Source organism: Xylocopa sonorina, chromosome 16 (genome assembly GCF_050948175.1).
Source record: "Xylocopa sonorina isolate GNS202 chromosome 16, iyXylSono1_principal, whole genome shotgun sequence".
NCBI classification, from domain to species: domain Eukaryota; kingdom Metazoa; phylum Arthropoda; class Insecta; order Hymenoptera; family Apidae; genus Xylocopa; species Xylocopa sonorina.
This window is the reverse complement of record NC_135208.1, coordinates 2,320,668-2,345,403: the sequence shown is the minus strand read 5'-3', so window position 1 is coordinate 2,345,403 and position 24,736 is coordinate 2,320,668. Positions and strand designations below refer to the sequence as shown.

At 33.4% G+C, this 24,736-nt stretch overlaps 2 protein-coding genes across 2 annotated transcripts in view; both read left to right on the top strand.

The window, feature by feature from the left end:
- C1galta (Glycoprotein-N-acetylgalactosamine 3-beta-galactosyltransferase 1) overlaps window positions 1-24,736 on the top strand; it is a 326,221-nt gene that overhangs the window by 57,801 nt on the left and 243,684 nt on the right. The window lies entirely within an intron of this gene.
- Window positions 1-24,736, top strand: part of Pio (zona pellucida domain-containing protein piopio) — a 121,512-nt gene that overhangs the window by 93,698 nt on the left and 3,078 nt on the right. Inside the window, exons 5-6 of the mRNA XM_076907411.1 lie at window positions 21,199-21,366; window positions 24,103-24,308. Coding sequence (XP_076763526.1) covers window positions 21,199-21,366; window positions 24,103-24,308 — 374 coding nt within the window. The remainder of the gene's footprint in view (window positions 1-21,198; window positions 21,367-24,102; window positions 24,309-24,736) is intronic.

The window sequence follows — 24,736 nt, the reverse complement described above, 5'->3', positions numbered from 1 at the left end:
TTACTTTTTGATTTCTCCTCTCATCGTTAATTTTCTTCATTCTCTGCTTCGCATTCTGGTTTCTCTTTATCATTAATTTTCTTCATTCTCTGCATCAGATTCTAATTTTTCTTCGCCACTGATTCTCTGCATCGTCTTCTAAAAAAACATGTAGGAAATACTTGGTAACAGGGTGCACAAGCTGTTGATGAGGGTCATGTGTATTTTTCTGCTACTTTAAGTCCCTCTCTAAGGTCTTGTCTGTGTTGGTATTTTAATTTTACTATTTTGCAAATTCTATTCAGCCTTTAAGTAAGCGAAATTCATCCTCTTGCAAATTAAGTTTGCTCTTTAAGTAAAACAAATTCATCTTTTTACAGATTGAATTCACCTTTTCGCAAATCAAATTCTGGAAAATTCTGATTTCTTTTCGCTACTGATTTTCTTTATTCTCTGCATGACCTTCTGGTTTCTCCTCCTATCATCGATTCTCTCTTCGTTCTCTGCATCAACTTCTGATTTCTCCTCTCATCTTTTTTTGTATTTTTCCTAAAAACAAATATTCAAGTACAAGTGGCTGAAAAAAAGTAGAGTCTCTTCATTCTCTACATCACCTTCTGATTTCTCTTCATCATTGATTCTTTTCATTCTCTGCATCACCTTCTGATTTCTTCTCTTGTAATTGATTCTCTTCATTCTCTGCATCATTGACTCTTTCTTCATTCTCTGCATCATCTTCTGATTTTTCTTCGTAACTGACTAAAATATTCTTCAAGAATATTATTGTCATATTTTATGAAAATATTTTAATTAGATTTGAGATTAGATTTGCAATTATATGTCTTATAAATGTGAGTAAAAATTCATTAAAATATTCTTCAGAAAATTTATTTCCTTCAAGAAAATTATTGTTGTATTTTATGAGAATATTTCAATTAGATTAGAGATTAGATTTGTGATTGTATGTCTTATTTCTCTTCATTTTCTGCATCATCTTCTGATTTTTCTTTGCCATTGATTCTCTGCATCACCTTCTGATTTCTCCTTTCATCATTAATTCTCTTTTCATGGTTTGCATCGTCTTCTGATTTTTCTTCACTACTGATTCTCCTCATTCTTTGCATCATTGACAGTCTCTTCATTCTCTGCAGCACCTTCTGATATCTCCTCCCTCCATTCTTTGTATCCCTCCTTAAAACAAATATTCAAGTACAAGTGACTGAAAAAAAAGTAAAATCTCTTCATTCTCTGCATCACCTTCTGATTTCTCCTCTCATAATTGATTCTCTCTTCATTCTCTGTATCATTGACTGTCTCTTCATTCTCTGCATCATCTTCTGATTTTTCTTCGCCGTTGATACTCTATCAACTTCTGATTTCTCCTCTTATCATTTGGTATTTTTTCTTAAAACAAATATTCAAGTACAAATAGCTGAAAAAAAAGTACAGTCTCTTCATTCTCTACATCATTGACTGTCTCTTAATTCTCTGCATCATTTTCTGATTTTTCTTCACCATTGACTCTCTTCATTCTCTGCATTCATCTTCTGATATCCCCTCTCACCATTAATTCTCTTCATTCTCTGCATAATCATCTGATATCTCCTCCCATCATTCTTTGTATCTCTCCTTAAAACAAATATTCAAGTACAACTGGCTGAAAAATGAGAAAAAAAGAGCAGACACAGTTACAGAACGATCGTTCCTCTCAGCTCTAAAAATAATCCTGACGCGACTCCCTGGAGAAAGAGAGTCTGCAGCCGATGATGTCATGCTGCTTGTACGGTGCACGCTCGCTGGACGACGGAGGAAGCCACGTAGGACTCGTAAAAATGTTCCTTTTGTCAATATTTGCTTGTTGGCGCCGCTTGGCGATCCTCGTTGCATTCGAAACAGCCGCTCGCAGGTCCAACGAGGGTGTAAAAGTCCTCGCGTTCGCTGTGTACTATTCAGTGGAACCCTTCCATTATTCATAAACGAGAATTATGCAATTGAACGAGCGATTCTTTGGATTTCCTTGCGCAACGCCTCCTGCAAATTGTTGTGAATTGTTTCGTTGATAATCAGTGGTCGTTTGTACCTACAATTGGAAAGGATAATTAGAATACGATGATGATATTCAATGGTCTTTGCCTTGTTTTTGATATAAATGTGATTGAAGAAGGTTTAACTTATTTTTGAAGCAGAGAAGAGTGTGATAATTAAAATATAGTTTCTGTAAAATTAGTAAAATAGTTTTAAGTTAGTAAAATAGTTTCTGAGGAATTAAGAAGCGCTATTCTTATCCTTTGCGTCTCTTCCTTGAGTCTCAAAATGGTATTAGACTCATTGTTTTTAGTATAAACGTGATTGAAGAAGGTTTAACTTATTTTTGAAGCAGAGAAGAGTGTGATAATTAAAATATAGTTTCTGTAAAATTAGTAAAATAGTTTTAAGGTAGTAAAATAGTTTCTGAGGAATTAAGAAGCGCTATTCTTATCCTTTTCATCTCTTCCTTGAGTCTCAAAATGGTATTGGACTCATTGTTTTTAGTATAAACGTGATTGAAGAAGGTTTAACTTATTTTTGAAGCAGAGAAGAGTGTAACAAGGCTTCTGAAAAATTAAGAAGCACTATACTATTACTGTTTAAGTACTATCTTAATCCTTTGCATTTCTTCGTTGCGTCTCAAAATGATTTTTGTCTCTCTTCTAAGTCTAAACCTTCAGGGATTAATTAATATAATTATTAAGCTAGAAGAACTGTCCTTTAAAGTCGTTGCTCTGCTTGTGAATTTTCATATGCCACTCAAAACAATTTTAGAACTTTCTCAAAGGTCTCTGCCATCTCTCTTCACGTTATTTACATATATTACTATTTTTGTTGAACCAGAGAAGAGTGTAAAGGAGGTTCTGAAAAATTCATGAGATGCACTATTTTAATCCTTTGCAGTCTTTTATTGACTGTGACTTGACGTCTGTAAATAAAAAGGAAAGAAACGAATATAAATAACAGCAAAGCTTCAGGGCTATAATTAATTTAATTAGTAAGCTAGAGGAACATTGAAATAAATTTTAGGTAAAATAGAAAGTGCTTGCTCTACTTATGGATTTTCATATGCCTCTCAAAACAATTTTAGAATTTTCTCAATGGTCTCTCTCATCTCTTTCCATGCTTTTTGCAGTACGAACGTGATTGATGAAGGTTTAACTTATTTTTCTTGAATCAGAGAAGAGTATAACAAGGCTTCTGAAAAATTAAGATGCTCTATTTTAATCCTTTGCACTTCTTTGCTGACTGCAACTAAATTTCAGTAAATACAAAGAAGGAAAATATAATAGTAAATTATAAGAAAGTTTTAGAGCTATAATTAATATAATTAGTAAGCTAGAGAAACTGTCCTTTGAAAGTACATTTTAGATAAAATAGGAAATCGTTGCTCTACTTGTGGAGTTCCATAATCCTCTCGAAACAATTTTAGAATTTTCTCAAAGGACTCTCCTATCTCTCTCAAAGTTATTTACAGTATAAACGTGATAGACTCAGCTTTAACTTATTTTTGTTGAAGCAAAGAAGAGTATAACAAGGTTTCTGAAAAATTAACAAGCACTATTTTAATCCTTTGTATTTCTTCCTTGAGTCTCAAAATGGTTTTAGTCTCTTCTTTCCATCTCCGCGTTGTTTGGAATATAAACGTGATTGAAGAAGGCTTAACTTATTCTTCTTGAACCAGAAAAGAGTATAAATAAGGCTTCTGAAAAATTAAGATGCTCTATTTTAATCCTTTGCACTTCTTTGCTGACTGCAACTGAATTTCAGTAAATACAAAGAAGAAAAATATAATAGTAAATTATAAGAAAGTTTTAGAGCTATAATTAATATAATTAGTAAGCTAGAGAAACTGTCCTTTGAAAGTAAATTTTAGATAAGATAGGAAGTCGTTGCTCTACTTGTGGAGTTCCATAAGCTTCTCAAAACAATTTTAGAACTTTCTCAATAGTCTCTACCTTCTCTCTCCGTGTTGTTTACAGTATAGATGTAATTAAAGAGAGTTTAATGTATTTTTCTTGAAGCAAAGAAGAGTATAACAGCTTCTGAAAAAATAAAAAGCGTTCCTTCGTTGAGTCTTAAAACAATTTTAGTCTCTTCTTTCCATCTCCGCGTTGTTTGGAGTATAAACTTGATTGAAGAAGGCTTAACTTATTCTTCTTGAACCAGAAAAGAGTATAAATAAGGCTTCTGAAAAATTGAGATGCTCTATTTTAATCCTTCGCACTTCTTTGTTAAAAGTATCGAGATTTGAGTAAATAGAAAAAAAGGAAATACAACTAGGATGGATAATAAGAATAGGATGATGATTCGAACCGGAAACACGATGCGATGGTTTATTTCTTTAATCTGGCAGACTAATCGCTGGGTATGCTCGCAGGAAATTAAAGATTGCTTCCATCTACTTGCATTCTTCAATTTGCTTCTATCTGGTAGTAGAATTACTGTAGTTACAATTGATAGGGGTTGTTGTTTCAGAGAATGTTCAATCTTTGCTTGAAAATTCTGTAAAAGAAACACAATATCCATGCAATAATAAGAAAAAAAAAGAAGAATTCTATATAAGTAACTGCTTCTTAATTATTATTACTATTACTATAGCTAAATTGGAGATGTTGTTTCAGAGAATGTGTTCTGCCTTTGCTTGAAACATTCAGTAAAATTTCATTTTTACTATATACAATGTAATATAGTAAAGAAAGGAATTCTAGATAAGTGACAGCTCCTTAATTATTATTACTATTACTATAGCTAAATTGGAGATGTTGTTTCAGAGAATGTTCAGCCTTTGCTTGAAAATTCTGTAACAGAAAACAAGAATTGTACTTTGTTTCTAATGTTTATGCAGTAATAAGAAAAAGAAAAGGAGAATTCTAGATAAGTAATGGGTCCTTAATTATTATTATTGCAGTGGTTAAATTGGAGCTGCTGTTTCAGAGAACGTGTTCAGCCTTTACTCGAAAGTTCTGTAAAATTTCATTTTTATTATACATGATATAATTAGAAAAGAGAAATTCTAGATAAGTAACGACTCCTTAATTATTATTATTGCTGGGGCTAAATTACAGCTGTTGTTTCAGAGAATGTTCAGCCTTTGCTTGAAAATTCTGTAACAGAAAACAAAAATTGTACTTTGTTTCTAATGTTTATGCAGTAATAAGAAAAAAAAGGAGAATTCTAGATAAGTAACTGCTCCATAATTGTTATTATTACTATAGCTAAATTGGAGCTGTTGTTTCAGCCTTTCCTTGGAAATTCTGTAAAAGAAAAAGAACATTGTACGTTTTTTTTTAAATATTTATATAGTTATAAGAAAAAAGAAGCAGAATTTTAGATAAGTAGCTGCTCCTTAATTATTATTATTATTATTATTATTATTATTATTATTATTATTACCATGGCTAAATTGGAGCTGTTGTTTCAGAGAATGTGTTCAGTTTTTGCTTGAAAATTCTGTAAAAGAAAACGAACGTTATACTTTGTTTCTAACGTCTATATATAATAGTTATAAAAAAAAAAGAGAATTCTAGACAAGTAACTGCTTATTACCAACAACTCTCCACTATTTAAAATTCATTTCAAAGATTTAGTTCCTCAACTGCAGCTTATAAATAACTTTTCATATTAAAAAAAAAAGTCTGAGAACATTTTCCGTTAATTCTCTTCAAGAAAATAATTTCCGTATTTTAACAGAATATTTTAATCAATTTTTACTCACATTTATAAGACATATAATCGCAAATCTAATAAAAATATTCTCATAAAATACTACAATAATATTCTTGAAGAAAATAATTTTCTTGAAGAAAAGATAAGACATATAATCGCAAATCTAATCTCAAATCTAATTAAAATATTCTCAGAAAATACTACAATCATATTCTTGAAGAAAATAAATTTTCTGAAGAATATTTTAATGAATTTTTACTCACACTTATAAGAGATATAATCGCAAATCTAATTAAAATATTCTCAGAAAATACTACAATAATATTCTTGAAGAAAATAAATTTTCTGAAGAATATTTTAATGAATTTTTACTCACACTTATAAGACATGTAATCAAAACTTTAATCTCTAATATAATTAAAATATTCTAAAAAAAATACTACAATAATAGCTGGCCAAGCTGTTTTAATTGCAGATATAATTGCAGATATAATTGCAAATCTAGTTAAAATATTCTCACAAAATACTACAATAATATTCTTGAAGAAAATTAACCAAAAGTTATCTCAAATGATTCAAAATGACTCCTTGTTAAACTTAATATTAAATACGCTGGGCCAAGCTGTTTTAATTGCAGATATAACTGCAGATATAATTGCAAATCTAATTAAAATATTCTCATAAAATACTACAATCATATTCTTGAAGAAAATTAACAAAAAGCTCTCTCAAATGATTAAAAATGACCCTTGTTAAACTTAATATTAAATATGCTGGGCCAAGTCGCTCCAATTGCAGATATAATCGCAAATCTAATTAAAATATCCTCATAAAATACTACAGAATTATATTCTTGAAGAAAATTAGCGAAAAATGATCTCAGACAAGTCAAAATGACCCCTTGATAAGCTTAGTATTAAATATGCTGAGCCAAGTCGCTCCAATTGCAGATATAATCGCAAATCTAGTTAAAATATCCTCATAAAATACTACAGAATTATATTCTTGAAGAAAATTAGCGAAAAATGATCCCAGACAAGTCAAAATGACCCCTTGATAAGCTTAGTATTAAATATGCTGGGTCAAGTCGCTCCAATTGCAGATATAATCGCAAATCTAATTAAAATATCCTCATAAAATGCTACACAATTATATTCTTGAAGAAAATTAGCGAAAAATGATCTCAGACAAGTCAAAATGACCCCTTGATAAGCTTAGTATTAAATGTGCTGGGCCAAACCGCTTCAATTGCAGCTCTCTTCAAAACTGTGTCAATGAAATTCGATGCGTGTCCTCTGAACGCGTAACAATGAAGAAAACAAAGCGTACGTGACACCTGCGATGACATAAAAGCGAGCCAGATCATCCATTCGCGCGACTCTTTATTGCGTCTTACGTAACGGCTTCCACCTTCTTCTGGCTCGCATTGCAGGCGATTCGTTTCATAAACCACCGGCGCACTTTCATTTTTCTTCTTTTCGAAGCCTGCTGAACGCTCTCCTGAGTATTAATTTGAGGGCAGATGCAATTTTCATTCATCTTTTTGCAATAGTATTCTGTCCTTCAGAGTTCCTTCTCTTCTGTGCAATATCAATTCGTTAATCCTCGTTTCTGTTGTCTATGTAATGAAATTCAGCTTTTTATTAATTAGAATCATACTTTTAAAGATTCCATTAACTCTTTTGCAAATTCTTCCTATTACAAATTAAATTCTACATTTTATAAATGAAATTTATCAATTTGCAAATCACACTGATCGTATTAAAAGTTAAATTCTCCCTTTTCTAAATTAAATTCAGACTTTTCAAAGAACGATTTTGTTTCGAGGCAGGATAAATTTAATTTACAAAAGGATGGTTTTGATTTGCAAAGGGATTATTTATATTTGATGCGAGAAAAGGGTGAGATTAACTTGTAGGACGATGAATTTGATTTGCAAACGAGTGAATCTGACTTGCAAATTAATGAATCTAATTTGCTGAACACTCTCCAGAGTATTAATTTGGGAGGAGATCCAATTTTCATTCATGCTTTTGCAATAGTGTTCTGTCCTTAGAAATCCCTTCTCTTCTTTGCGATATTAATTTATTTTCTTCATCTGTACACTTAAATGATGATAATTGTACAAGTTTCTTTTCGCAAGGCTGCTTAAAATCAGCTTGTGAAAACTGTAAAAGAAAGTTACAGGTCTGTTTGGTAAAATTAATTCGTCAATGCTGAGTCACCACTGTTGGTGTGGGTGATTGAAGAATGTTCGAAAGTTTCTGAGTGAATTCGATTAGCCTGCAATTTCCTTGCTTAACAGTCAGCTGATTCTTCATACTGGCTTTTAATTCTTACTGAATTAATCCAAAAAGAAATGCCAAAGTGTGGCTCTGATTTGCAAATGGATGAATTTAATTTGCAAAAAAGCGACTTTAAAACGCCTTATCCGTAAAAATAGAAGAAGAATCGTGTCGTTTTAACAATAAATTAATTCTTCCATCAAATTTAATTGCAAATCCATTTTTTCAACGAGATAACATCCTGTAAAATAAAAAAAAAGAGTATTAAGATGATGCATACAACAAAAATTTTAAAGAAATGGATTTTAATTAATTTGGTTCTTAATTATACCGTTTGCAAGCCTTTAAATATACTCAACTGACATCAATCTTACATCTGATCACGATAACAACGATCTAAACGCTTGTGAGAGTAAAATATGCAAGCAACATCCTTTCAACCCAGTTCCACAGTGCCATACATCACATAAAACTAAGATTCTGAGCTTCATTCATATTTATAAGCAAGTAAAAACCTCGTAACTCTTCATTAAAACAATACAAACCCACTTTGAAGTGTTTTTACAAGATCTAAAAAAGAATTTCTTCAATAAATCAACTTTAACTGAAGTAATATCACACAACAGTGACAAAAATGCTGTTAAATATAGCAGAATATCCACTTATCCAGTGAAATATAGCAGGATGTAGCAGAATATGCTTCCAAAAGAGTGAAAGGGCCTTTAAAATTCTCTCACAGGGCCAAAACACCACCTGAAAATCAATTATTCCAATGTTAGAGTTGGAATTGAGGGGATATTTTTTGAAATATAGCAGAATATCCATTTATCCAATGAAATACAGCAGGATATTTATTTATCCAATGAAACATAGCAGGATATAGTATAGAATATGCTTCTAAAAGAGTGAAAGGCGTTTAAAATTCTCTCACAGGGCCAAAACACCACCTGAAAATCAATTATTTCAGTGTTGGTATTGGAATTGAGGGGATATTTTTTGAAATATAGCAGGATTACCCATTTGTCCAATGAAATATAGCAGAATATCCATTTATCCAATAAAATATAGCAGAATATGCTTCCAAAAGAGTGAAAGGGCCTTTAAAATTCTCTCACAGGGCCAAAACACCACATGAAAATCAATTATTTCAGTGTTGGTATTGGAATTGAGGGGATATTTTTTGAAATATAGCAGGATATAGTAGAATATGCTTCTAAAAGAGTGAAAGGGCCTTTAAAATTCTCTCACAGAGCCAAACCACCACCTGATAATCAATTACTTCAATGTTGGAGTTGAAATTGAGGGGATATTTTTTGAAATATAGCAGGATTACCCATTTGTCCAATGAAATATAGCAGAATATCCATTTATCCAATGAAATATAGCAGAATATGCTTCCAAAAGAGTGAAATGGCGTTTAAAATTCTCTCACAGGGCCAAAACACCACCTGAAAATCAATTATTTCAGTGTTGGTATTGGAATTGAGGGGATATTTTTTGCAATATAGCAGGATATAGTAGAATGTGCTTCTAAAAGAGTGAAAGTGCGTTTAAAATTCTCTCACAGGGCCAAAACACCACCTGAAAATCAATTATTTCAATGTTGGAGTTGGAATTGAGGGGATATTTTTTGAAATATAGCAGGATTACCCATTTGTCCAATGAAATATAGCAGAATATCCATTTATCCAATGAAATATAGTAGAATATGCTTCCAAAAGAGCGAAAGTGTGTTTAAAATTCCTTCACAGGGCCAAAACACCACCTGAAATTCATTTATTTCAATGTTGGAGTTGAAATTGAGGGGATATTTTCGTGGCAGGCCACCAATTTACCGACAGAGCCGCCCATCATCGACATCCGCTCTCCCACTTCTCTGTTCCACAGTGGAATTTCATTTCCAGGCGGTGTAAGCGCGTTTATCGTCGATTTCTTCGGCTGTTGCGCGGGAAATTGGCAACGTTCCTCGCGTCAGACAGCGGGCATCCAGAATTATTCAGACGCGGTGGTGGCTGCAGCTGGCTGGAGCCCCGCTCTGGACTGACCGGACGTCGAACCCGTGGAAAGTCCAAGCCAAGCTAGATGCATCGTAATAAGTGGACAAAGTAGCCCACAGGCTGTTGGCGAATCTCTGGGAAGATACTCTCTTTGATTGGACTTCCGTGTGACCCTTAAAAATGCGTTTAGACCCTTCTTTTTCCTGTCCACGTTGTTTTCTGGTGATACAAGCCTGATTTTTGTTGAGCAGAGAAGAGTGTAACGATGGTTTTTGAGAGGAGTACACTTACAGAGAAGAATTTCAAGAAAAAAAGCTTCAGAGCTATAATTAATACAATTAATAAGTCGAAGGAACTGTCTTTTAAAGTCGTTGCTCTACTTGTAGATTTTAAAGCAATTTTAGAATTTTTTCAATGTCTCCACCTTCTTTCTCCGTGTTGTTTAGAGTATGAACGTGATAGAATTAGCTTTTTTTAGGCAGAGAAGAGTATAACAAGGCTTCTGAATAATTGAGATGCATTATTTTAATTCTTTGCATTTCTTCATTAACTTTGTGACTCCACTTCAGTGAATAAAGAAGACAATAACAAATGTATAATAATTTCCATAAATATAAATTACAGCAGAGCTTCAGAGCTACAATTAGTGAACTAGAGGAACTGTCCTTCAACAAGTAAATCTCAGATAAAACATAAAATCATTGACAACAAAATTAAAAATTAATTTAGATCCATTCCAAAGACATTATTCTGCAACTAATCGAAGAAAACTACATTCTCTCCAAAGAGTTACATAATCTCCAGCTAATAAGATCTTTCATGGACCAAAAACTCAGCTTAATATCCCTTCTAAGTGATTACAAATCGTGCATCCTCCTCGTTTGCTGTTTTTACACGAAACGCTCAAAAACTTCTCTAAAAAAAAAAAATAAAAAACAGATGTTTAACGTTCTGATCGCTTCATTTCGCAATCTTCACGTAATAAACCATCTAATCAAACCCACGACCATTTTTTTAGCGAACATCCAACACCAGATTTCCCTCTTTTCTCTATTTCAAATTTGTTCTCGCCTTTCTTGAAGCTTCTTCGAGCTTTCAGCCAGAAAATGACTCGAAATCTGCTGAAACGAACCAGTAGAATCATCTAGAGGAGATCACAAGGCCAAAATACAAAAGACAACATCAATAAACACAAGACTTTCCTCTCTTCTCAATCTCAAATTTGTTCTCGCCTTTCTTGAAGCTTCTTCGAGCTTCCAACCAGAAAATGACTCAAAATCTGCTGAAACGAACCAGTAGAATCATCTAGAGGAGCCTACAAGACTAGAATACAAAATACAAAATCCATGGCGATACCAGATAGCCTCACACGTGACTCTGCAAGAAGAAGATGCCTCTCAGTCCTCTCAGCTTCTCATCCATCGTTTAAATTCGCCTCGTCACTTGGCTGAATGGCTTCAGTTCACGATAAACCAACGGTACACAAGGTGGAGGATAGTTTTGAGGAATTTTTTAACCGTTAGAGGCTCCACCAGGTGAACAATAGGCTCGACAATCGTATCGCAACGGTACTTCATAATAAATTCCTGACTTCCAGTCGATCTGGCGGGTATCCTCGCCGCTGGCCACGCGTGAGATGCTCGTCTGCCGTCGACAGATGGCCCTGGAACGCAAACGCAAACTATAATCCAAGTTTCACGAGGCTACAAAGCATTATCGAGTGTCGTTGGCATTGTGCGATTACTAAAATCGCGCTCGAGCGATCTCTGATCTTAAGCCATTAGCATCGACCCTCGTCCATCGTTGCACGAAGGCTCCCCTTGTTTTTGCTCGTTTTCTTCTCGCATTTCATCCATCCTGGCTCCCTCTGATACCCTCTTCTGTCCTCGTTCCATGCATACACAAGCAGGCTTTCATTTGTATGTGTAAATCTACTATTCTTGAGGTCGTTGTGTGGCTGAAGGATTCTTCTCTCATCCACCAGCCTCGAAAACACCAGACGCACACCTGAGATGAATTATTAGGAGAGTAAAGGGTGAACGTAAGAGAATTTATTCACTTCTTCTCTCGAGAGAGAGACTGACTCTTCTTCTTATTATTAAATATCACTTTCAGACCTGCAAATGCACAATCTTTAATACACCATGCGATGATTTGGTTCTTTCTTGACTGTTGATTGCGAAGAGAAGGAGACTGACTCTTCTTCTTCTTATTAAATATCACTTTCAGACCTGAAAATGCACAGTTAATTAATGTGTGCCATGGTTTTGGTAAATGTAAGCAGAAATACACAATCTTCTTCATACCATGCGACAATTTGGTTTCTTCTTGTCTGTTGATTGCGAAGAGAAGGAAACTGACTCTTCTTCTTCTCATTAAATATCACTTTCAGACCTGAAAATGCACAGTTAATTAATGTGTGCCATGGTTTTGGTAAATGTAGGCAGAGGTACACAATTTTTAACATACCATGCGATAATTTGGTTTCTTCTTGTCTGTTCATTGCGAAGAGAAGGAGACTGACTCTTCTTCTTTTCATTAAATATCACTTTCAGACCTGAAAATGCACAGTTAATTAATGTGTGCCATGGTTTTGGTAAATGTAAGCAGAAATACACAATCTTCTTCATACCATGTGACAATTTGGTTTCTTCTTGTCTGTTGATTGCGAAGAGAAGGAAACTGACTCTTCTTCTTCTTATTAAATATCACTTTCAGACCTGAAAATGCACAGTTAATTAATGTGTGCCATGGTTTTGGTAAATGTAAGCAGAAATACACAATCTTCTTCATACCATGCGACAATTTGGTTTCTTCTTGTCTGTTGATTGCGAAGAGAAGGAAACTGACTCTTCTTCTTCTCATTAAATATCACTTTCAGACCTGAAAATGCACAGTTAATTAATGTGTGCCATGGTTTTGGTAAATGTAGGCAGAGGTACACAATTTTTAACATACCATGCGATAATTTGGTTTCTTCTTGTCTGTTCATTGCGAAGAGAAGGAGACTGACTCTTCTTCTTTTCATTAAATATCACTTTCAGACCTGAAAATGCACAGTTAATTAATGTGTGCCATGGTTTTGGTAAATGTAAGCAGAAATACACAATCTTCTTCATACCATGTGACAATTTGGTTTCTTCTTGTCTGTTGATTGCGAAGAGAAGGAAACTGACTCTTCTTCTTCTTATTAAATATCACTTTCAGACCTGAAAATGCACAGTTAATTAATGTGTGCCATAGTTTTGGTAAATAAAATTTGGTAAGCAGAAATACTCAGTCTTTTCTATACCATGCGATAATTTGGTTTCTTCTTGACTGTTGATTGCGAAGAGAAGACAGCAGAATGGAATCTGAAATGTGAATGGCGATTATGTAGTCGTGTGATGGTTTGAATGGAATTAATTGAAGAGTTGGTGCCTGAGTGACTGCAGGAAGAAACAGCAGTTTGGATATTGATCTTAGTTAATGTCTGTTGATTGCGAAGAGAAGGAAACTGACTCTTCTTCTTCTCATTAAATATCACTTTCAGACCTGAAAATGCACAGTTAATTAATGTGTGCCATAGTTTTGGTAAATAAAATTTACCATGCGATAATTTGGTTTCTTCTTGTCTGTTGATTGCGAAGAGAAGGAAACTGACTCTTCTTCTTCTTATTAAATATCACTTTCAGACCTGAAAATGCACAGTTAATTAATGTGTGCCATAGTTTTGGTAAATAAAATTTGGTAAGCAGAAATACACAGTCTTTTCTATACCATGCGATAATTTGGTTTCTTCTTGACTGTTGATTGCGAAGAGAAGACAGCAGAATGGAATCTGAAATGTGAATGGCGATTATGTAGTCGTGTGATGGTTTTAATGGAATTAATTGAAGAGTTGATACCTGAGTGACTGCAGAAAGAAACAGCAGTTTGGATATTGATCTTAAAAGAAATATTAGTTGCCATCGTAGGCAGGTTTGGATATTGATCTTAGGTAATAGTCTTCATCATTTATGGCAGGCCAGGTTGTTCGCCAGCCATGGATCGCCTGTGGCGAGCATCGAAAAATCGCGCGTGATTATTCTCGACCAATGAACCGACTGAACAGGACCTCGAAGATGGAATGCAGAGCCCTCCTCCGTGGCTGGGGATCGTAAAAGAGCGCTGAGTGGCGCTATAAAATGCTACATGACTCGCTGGAATCGGCGTCCAGGAATTTCCTTTCTGGATAACGCGAGCAGAGCATCGAGATGCTCGAGATGGAACCGTGGAGAATTGCCTCGCGCAGGAAACGGAGCTGTAAAAATTCTTTGCGCCTGTTTGGGTGGTCTTTTAGCTGGGAGAGCACTGTGCTTTCTCTCTTGAGCAGTTGTACTATGTTTCTTGGTCTCTTTCTCTTGTTGTTTGATGTACTATCTGTTATAATCGTAGTTTACTTCTTTCTTTCTTTTTTTTACTCTCTGTTTTACTATTTCTCTATGCTCGTACTGTCTTACTTTCTTTTTTCTTCTTTTTCATACTCTTTTTTATATTATATCTCTCTTGTATTCATGATAACTCTTTCATACTAATACTATCTTTCTTTCTAACTCTCTCACAGTCATACTATACTTCTTTCTTCCCTTCTATTATTCTCTCTTATATCTTTTCTTCACAGTCGTACTATTTTTCTTTCTATCACTCTTTCTTATACTATTTCTCTACGCTAATATACTATTTTTCTTTCTTTCACTCTCTCTTACTATACTCATACTATACTTTCTTCTTTCCTTCACTCACTCTCTCTTATACTATCTCTCTACACACATACTATTTTTCTTTCCTTCTCTCACTCTCTTTCATACTATCTCTCACACTCATATTATCTTCCTTTCTCTCACTCTCTCTTATACTATATCTCTACACATTTATACTATTTCTCTCTCATGCTCATACTATATTTCTTTCTTTCTTCCTCTCACTCTCTCTTACACTATCTCTCTACACTCATACATATATAATCTCTGTTATACTGTCTCTCTGCATCATACTATCTCTATTCATGCTGACTTTCTCGCATTCATGCTAACTCTCTCACACTCATATTATCTTTCTTTCTCTTATTCTCTTATACCATCTCTCTCATGCTAATACCATCTTTATTTCTCTCACTCTTTCTTGTACTATCTCTCTACATTCAACTATCGCTCTTTCACATGCAGTTTCTTTCTCTCATTCTTTCACATGCAGTTTCTTTCTCTCATCCTTTCCCACACAGTCTCTTTCTCTAACTTATATTCTCCTTCTTACTCACTCACTCACTCATACTATCTATTTCTCTCTTTCTCTCATTTTTTCTTTCTCACCCACTCACTCATGCTACTCATCTTTCTCCAATCCATTCCTTCGCACATAACATCCACCCTTTTTCCTTCAGTACTACAAATCACAATAGAAATATTACGTACAATGTACACATTACAAAAAAAACAAAAGAAGAAAACTATAAATTCGTTTAAAGAATCAATGTTACTTCTATCTAAACCGAAATAAAATAAATGTATCAAAAAACATGAAAATCCTTTGCATTCCAATGAAGACAAAGGATCCATGTCTTTAATGCATCACTTAGACAACAGTTTAGACAAAACATTAAATGGTACAAATTGTAACATCAATATAGTAGTATAAAGTAACATTAACTCTTTAATTAAATTCACAATGTAGAGTGCAATTTAATTAAATTTACAATGAAGCATTTAAGTATAAATTATAACATTATTATACCAGTATATGAATTATAACAAATTAAGCGCAAATTACAACAGCAGTAAAATAGTACAAAGTAACATTAACTCGTTAATTAAATTTACAATGCAGAATGCAAAGCCACAATGTTCCTAGCTTACATGGATAGTTTACATTCTCGTCTCTGAAAAAATAATAGACACCACGCTTAAACAAGATTAAGTATAAATTATAACAAATTAAGTACAAATTATAACAGCAGCATAGTAGTACAAAGTAACATCAACTCTTTAATTAAAGTTACAATGCATTCTGCATTGCACAATGTTTCTAGTTTACATAGATAGTTTACATTGCTCCGAGAAAGAAAGCCAATAGAAACACCACGCTTCTAACAACATTAAGTATAAATTGTAACAAATTAAGTACAAATACAACAGCAAAATAGCAGTAGAGAGCAACATTAACTCTATAATTAAATGTACATTCTCCTTTTACAATGCAGAATGCAAAGCCACAATGTTTCTACTTTACATAGATAGTTTACATTGCTCTGAGAAAGAAAGTCAATATAAACACCACAACATTAAGTATAAATTATAACAAATTAAGCACGAATTACATTACAGTAGTGCAAAGTAATATTAACTCATTAATTAAATCTACAATGCAGCATGCTCCTTTTACAATGCATTCTGCATTGCACAATGTTTCTACTTTACATAGATAGTTTACATTACTTTGAGAAAGAAAGCCAATAGAAACACTACACTTGAACAACGTTAAGTATAAATTATAACAAATTAAGTGCGAATTACATTACCGTAGTATAAAGTATCGTTAACTCTTTAATTAAATTTACAATGCAGAATGCAATGCACAATGTTTCTAGTTTACACAGATAGTTTACATTCTCATCTTTGAGAAAAGAAATCCATAATAAACACCATGCTTGAACAAAATTTAGTATAAATTATAACATTATCGAAATTATAACAAATTAAGTGGAAATTATAACAGTTAAATTAAGTACAAATTATTACAATGCAGAATGCAAAGCCACAATGTTTCTACTTTACATAGGTAGTTTACATTACTCTGAAAAAGAAAGCCAATAGAAACACTACACTTGGACAACGTTAAGTATAAATTATAACAAACTAATTGCGAATTACATTACAGTAGTATAAAGTATCATTAACTAATTAATTAAATTTACAATGCAGCATGCTTCTTTTACAATGCAGAATGCAATGCCACAATGTTTCTAGCTTACATTCTCATTTCTGAAAAAAAGAATTCCATAATAAACACCACACTTGAACAACATTAAGTACAAATTATAACAAATTAAGTACAAATTACATTACAGTAGTATAAAGTAACATCAACTTTTTAAATAAAGTTACAATGCAGCATGCTCCTTTTACAATGCATTGCACAGTGTTTCTAGTTTACAGAAATACTGTACATTGCTCTGAGAAAGAAAGCCAATATAAACACCACGGTTGAACAACTCTCGCAGACATAATTTAGAAATCGACGATAACGAGAGTCGCTCTTATCGTTCAACTGTGTCGCACAGCAGAAGATGTCGCAGCAACGTGTCCTGGCAAATAGAATGGACAGCCAGACAGCTAACTGGGACTGTTTTAAGCATAAAAGTGGCGGCAGTCCGTCGTTGCCAACTAAGAGAGAAGTGTGAAACGTAAAGTGAGCGATCTGACGAGGCTCTCGGGCCGATGCACCGCAGATTGCGAGTATCCTTGCTGAGGTCGGGCACCGTGCATCGTCGAAGGTCGTTGCCTGCTCGATATACACGGCGTACCTTGAGAATTTTCACTCAGCATCCGGTCTCTAACTGCGCTCTCCTCTCTCCTTGTCGAGGACGATTCCTGCTGTTGAGAAAAAGGCGGATATCGTGGCTGATTCTCTCTCTTTTGGCAGATTTGTTGCATATTTTGGTATTAGCAATATTGCTTGATACAGTGATTCATAAAGAGTTCAATCTGGAAACCTAGTTTTGTTGATAACAGATGGAATAAGTTGTTGAAGACTTTGGATTATAGTTTTTTCTGTTTCTGAAAATTCCTGTATTTTTTTTTCTTGCTTAATTGGTATTCTGTATTCTTCACTCACTCTCTTTTGGGAGATTTAGATTATTGTTTGGTCTGTTTCTGAGAATTCCTGTATTTCCTTTTGTACTTTGGTGTTCTGTATTCTTCACTCCTTGTCCTTTGGAAGATTTGGATTATTGTTTGTTCTGTTTTTAAGAATTCTTGTATTATTTTTTCTTTCACTTTGGTGTTTTGTATTCTTCACTTACTCTCTTTTGGCAGATTTGTTGCATATTTTGGTATTAGCAATATTGCTTGATACAGTGATTCATAAAGAGTTCAATCTGGAAACCTAGTTTTGTTGATAACAGATGGAATAAGTTGTTGAAGACTTTGGATTATAGTTTTTTCTGTTTCTGAAAATTCCTGTATTTTTTTTTCTTGCTTAATTGGTATTCTGTATTCTTCACTCACTCTCTTTTGGGAGATTTAGATTATTGTTTGGTCTGTTTCTGAGAATTCCTGTATTTCCTTTTGTACTTTGGTGTTCTGTATTCTTCACTCCTTGTCCTTTGGAAGATTTGGATTATTGTTTGTTCTGTTTTTAAGAATTCTTGTATTATTTTTTCTTTCACTTTGGTGTTTTGTATTCTTCACTTACTCTCTTTTGGCAGATTTGTTGCATATTTTGGTATTAGCAATATTGTTTGATACAGTGATTCATAAAGAGTTCAATCTGGAAACTTAGTTTTGTTGATAACAGATGGAATAAGTTGTTGAAGACTTTGGATTATAGCTTTTTCTGTTTCTGAAAATTCCTGTATTTTTTTTTCTTGCTTAATTGGTATTCTGTATTCTTCACTCACTCTCTTTTGGGAGATTTAGATTATTGTTTGGTCTGTTTCTGAGAATTCCTGTATTTCCTTTTGTACTTTGGTGTTCTGTATTCTTCACTCCTTGTCCTTTGGAAGATTTGGATTATTGTTTGTTCTGTTTTTAAGAATTCTTGTATTATTTTTTCTTTTACTTTGGTGTTTTGTATTCTTCACTTACTCTCTTTTGGGAGATTTGTTGCATATTTTGGTATTAGCAATATTGTTTGATCCATAAAAAGTTTAATCTGCAAATTTAGTTCTGTAAATAATAGATGGAATAGATCGTTGAACTCTTATTTTTTCTTACATACTTTGCTGTTCTGTTTTCTTCACTCACTTTCTTTTAGGAGAGTTGGATTATTGTTTGGTCTGTTTTTGAGAATTCCTGTACTCTTTTTTCTTACTTACTTTGGTATTCTCTTTTCTTTGGTCTGTTTCTGAAAATTCCTATCTTCTTCTTTTTACTTACTTTGGTGTTCTGTACTTTTCTCTCACTTTCTTTTGGGAGATCTGTTGCATATTTTGGTACCAGAGATACTCTCTTAGTAGAGTGATCCGCAAAGAGTTCAACCTGCAAATTTAGTTTTATAGATAATACATGGAATAGGTTGTCGTACACTTTGAATTGTTATTTGTCTCCTTGTTTTAATTATTCTACTTTGTGATTAATTAAATGCTAATTCTAATAAATCAAACGTGAAGTCTCTGATATTCTATTCATGCACTTGTATCTATTCAATCTTTAAGTTCAGATACCTTAGTTCAATCTTTAAGTTAAGGAATTTAACTTAAGTTCAATCTTTGAGTTAAGATACTTAACTTAAGTTCAATCTTTATGCAAAGATACTAAACTGAACTAGAAACGCAGCTCTTTGAGCCACACAGCAAGAAGAATACCAAGGAAACTAATAAGTAATCGATTGTGCCTTCTGATGGAAAAGTAAAGAAAGAATGGGACGAAACAAGGTAAACAAGCGGCAAAGTGAACGTTGACCAAAGAAGAAACGATGGAGTCGCTCCTTTCTGGGTGATAGAAGCGAAAGAATCGGCTATGGAGAAGGCGAGGAGCGAACCTGGCCGGTTTTTGCCAGCAGGGTGCAAGGACAGACGGATCTTGGGCTCTGAAAGTCCTGGAGGAACAAGATTGGCGTCACGACCGCGATTATAGCGGTCGAAACGGCTTGTAAATGAAAGAACTTCGACGAAATTCGCCTTCGAGCACGCGTGCCCCTCCCACGAGCTACGAACGAGGCAATAAATCTTGTGGAAGGGCAGCCAAATCGTGACTCATTCGATAATTTAGCTTCGTTCTCTCTTTAATACATATCTTTCTCGATTTTCTTTTTTTTTTTTCTCTTATAAGGTGCAAACATAAGTGCACTTTATAAAAAATATAATATACAGACCTAGTGTAGTTTATAAGAAAGAAATACAGCTTGAGCGGAAACGATTTACTCTCTCTATCTGTGTAATATAATTAATGATATTGAACTTACTTAGTTCACTGTCTCTTTTTTACGTTAAATAGAAATATGAAAGAGTGTTTCTCTCAAAGAGCTGCATACAGTGTTCCATGGAATTTTAGAAACATAGCAGATTGATTCTTCATTAATTAACTTTCAATAGTAAGCTCTACTACTGTGCTAATCCTTGAGCAATGTGGGTTCTTAGTTATTACTGTCTTTTATGTTAAATATAAATATGAAAGCAATGATTCTCTCAAAGAGCTGTGTACAATGTTCCATGGAATCTTAAAAACATAGCAGATTGATTCTTCATTAATTAACTTTCAATAGTAAGCTCTATTACTATTTGGAATTCTTAGTTACTACTGTCTTTTATGCTAAATGTAAATATGAAAGAGTGTTTCTCGCAAAAGAGCTGCATACAATGTTCCATGGAATCTTAAAAACATAGCAGACAGATTCTTTAGTAATTAATTTTCAATAGTAAGCTCTATTACTCTGCTAATCCTTGAGCAATTTGGGTTCTTAGTTACTATGGTATTTTATGTGAAATGGAAAAATAAAAGAATGTTTCTCTCAAAGAGCTGTGTACAATGTTCCATGAAATCTTAAAAACATAGCAGATTGATTTTTCAGTAATTAATTTTCAATAGGAAGCTCTATTACTATCTGGGTTCTTAATTACTACTGTCTTTTATGTTAAATGTAAATGTAAAAGAGTATTTCTCTCAAAAAAGCTATATATAATGATCCATGGAATCTTAAAAATATGGCAGATAGTTTCAATAGTAACTCTACTATTGTACTAATCATTGATCAATTTGGGTTCTTAATTGCTTACTGTCTTCATATGTTAAATATAAATATGAAAGCAATATTTCCTTCAAAGAGCTGCATACAATGTTCCATAGAATCTTAGAAACATAGTAGACAGATTCTTCATTAATTAACTTCCAATAGTAACTAAATTCTTAGTTACTACTGTCTCTTATATTAAATATAAATATGAAAGTAATGTTTCTCGATTTTTAGTGAAATTTCTTGATGCTCGAAGACTCTTCTTTGTAGGATATCGATGCTTGGTGATTGCTGCTTTGTGCTAATCAGATGTGTTTAAATTAATGTTGCAGGACGACGGTGGTATCGAGTACTTCAACACGATAGTAGTGCAGCCACATTTGAAATTGGTCACGAACCAGGGCAGAGGTTTCCACGTGCGATGTCGGTACCAGACGAGAGACAAAGTAGTAACGAACGACCAGACCCACGTGGCCATGCTTCAGTCCCTACCGCTGCAGGTAAAGACCACAATTTTCTTCTTTTTGCCTTCATCGAAAGTCAGACGATGTCTTTACAGCATGCGTAACTGAAAATATTAGGTCGATGCAAAAGAAATATCTGTTTTTACGTAAATATTGTCAATATTTATGCATCATTTTAAAGCTTAGAATCTGCTCTTTATTTTGATTGCAAATATTATGCAATCGATTTTAATTATAACTATAATTTGATCACTTTATTTGGTTGATGCAAAAGAAATATCGGTTTTTATGTAGTTGAGCTTTATCATTGAAATTTGAATAAAAATTATAATAAATATTGTTGATATATTACATCATTTTAAAGCTTGGAATCTGCTCTTTATTTTGATTACAAATATTATACGATTGATCTTAATTATAGCTATAATTTCATCACTTTATTAAGTTGATGCAAAAGGAATATCGGTTGTTATATGGTTGAACTTTAACATTGAAATTTGAATAAATTTTGTCAATATATTTATAATAATATTTGTAATTAAACTTGAATCGTTAGATTTGTATTTAAGTAAGTTTCCAAGGAATACCTGTGTTGGCACAAATTGGACGTGTCTTTAAGCATTTTCAATAAATTATTGAAAGAGTGAGTCTTCCAACAAAATTCAATCAGTATTTGGCAAGACTAATAAACAAATTTCCAAGAAATATCCGTATTGAATCAAATGCCAATTAACTTTTTTTAGAAACATTTCCTTTTCGCAGAATATTGGAATATTCTTCTCTAATTCTTCCTTTACAGTAGCCATCTTTCGGTTTATGAAAAAGATTGAAGAATCTTTGCATAGAACCTTTTCGTTTAGAGTAATTGCAATTTTAATGTATTATTTTCCATTTTCTTTGTAAAAATAAAGATTCTTTTGTTAATTCCTTCAAGAAATGATAGATTTTTCCAGTGGTGGTTCGGTATTTGTAAAATTCTCATCCTCTTCAGGGAGAACTGAAAATTTCTTACAAAAAGGAGGATTAATACTACAGATTGCATTTTTAAATTGATACCATACTTAAAACTGAGTATATTTTACGTACTAGGTATTTTATTTATTAAATAATGAAAAGAACTTTAACATTTTGAAGACAATGCTGCAATATTTACAAAGCAGCAATTATTAGCTCGAATACAATATTATCAGTATCGTTTTTTGCTTTTACTATTGGAAAACACTCTAATGGATAGTTCTCCAACAGATTTGAACCCTTTTTCATTCAGAATAATTGCAATTTCAAAGCATTCAGCATGCAAACTTCTCATCTGTATTATTTTGCAATTTCTTTGAAAAGATGAAGATTCTCTTGCTAATTTTTTACAAAAATATGCTACATTGAATTTAAATATCAAATCCTTGAAGAAACGATAGCTTTTTTCAGTGCTGGCAATTCAAAGTCGATTTTCTCCAAAACGAAGCCTGAAATGAAAAATTGTTATTCTATATTTTCGACTTATCCTTTCATCTAGATTTTTATTATGAATTTAAAGTACTATTTAACTTTAGTATAGGCACTGTGGACCTGCAGCACCCCCTGTTTCCACTAAATATCATCAATAACATTTTTTAATATAACGAGTTCTTTCTTCTGCAATTCTTTCTTTATACTCCTGCAATTCATAACGATTTACAAGCATAAATTTCCCAAATATAATGCATTTTATTATATATTATACTTAGAACAGTATATTACGATTAATTCCTCAGCTTACGAAAGAAATAAACAAACCTGTGTGTGAAACTTTTCCATTCAGAATAATCGTAATTTGAAAGAATTCAGCGTGCAACTTAATTCACCTGCATCAATTTGCATTTTCCTTGAAAAAAAATGAAGGTTCCTTTGCTAATTCTTCGTTGTAATCTTTCAATGTTTTCAAAAAGGACTCACCTTGGTTTATCGCGCCAGATTGCGATGCAACAGTTACGTCACTGCTCCCACTCTAACTTGCAGCTGCGCGCGCAGCTTCTTATCTGCGCATGCGCGTAGCTTCCTATCCGCGCATGCGCGCAGCTTCCTATCTGCGCATGCGCGCAGCTGTCAAACACGACGCCATTGAAACAACAACAATGCGTACGAGTTTGCACCAAGATTTTTCCATCTTTTTCATAAACCAGAGGATGATTACTGATATTAAGCTTAAGAATTATGTATTTTATTATTATAAAGGAAGAATTAAAGAAAGAATGGACTCGTTGGATTAATATTATGTTAAAATAGAAGGTTATATTAATATCATGTAGAAATTGGAGGTTATGTCGTATCACGCGAGCTTCCACTGGTAAGAATTATTATTTTTCGATGGAATTGATATTTAATTTATTATTAATCGACAATTTTACTCAAAATTTATCTAAATATATATTTGATTTATATAGTTGACTATTTATATATTTATATGTTACGGTTATATTAATATTCTGAGGAAATAGCAGTCCTACAGTGTTTATACACGAGTTTCTACTGACAAGAATTATTATTTAAAGTTAAACACAAGTTTAACTCGTGGTAAACAATTTGTGCCATAAACGGAACCCACAAGTTTGACTCGCAGTGAATAATTTGTGTAGTAAGCGAAAACGCATGTTAAATTAACTTTGCGCACATGCTCAGAGGCTTCTACTTAACTGGACAGAGTTATTCATTCATTTTCTTGCTAAATAAAGTAGATACGATTAAGAAGAGGGTACATTATATGAATAAGAACTAAAATCTTGTGTTTACCAACAGGCAACAGCTCCAATGCCAGGATGCACGATGAAGATCTTCAGTGGAGATCCAACGAGGCATCAAGTAGCGGAGAACGTGAAGATCGGGGACCCTCTGACTCTGGTGATTAGCATCGACAAACAGGAAATGTTTGGACTGAAGATCTCTGACTGTCTGGTGCGCGATGGTCTTGGATGGGGAGAGCAGAGGCTTATAAACGACGAAGGGTAATTTCATTGATGAAATAAGCCTTTTACCAACCAAGAATCTGAACCCTCCAACTTTATTCTGCTTACGAAGATGTTCGCTGTTCTATTTTTTAATTTTGTATTTTACTTGCAAGGATATTTAACTTTTTGCGCTCAGAGAGGACATCGCAAGTCTAATATATATTATATTATAAGTCTTTATATTACTATAAATCTAATATATTACTCTGAGGTCCTCTCTGAGGGTACATCAGTGATTAAACTTGTTGCACCACAACTTTTTAAGAAATACTCTGATATTCCCTCAGAGAGGACATCGCAAGTCTAATATATTACTCTGAGGTCCTCTCTGAGGGTGCATCAAAACTAATAAGTCTAATATATTACTCTGAGGTCCTCTCTGAGGGTACATCAGCAATTAAACTCGTTCTACTGCAACTTTTTAA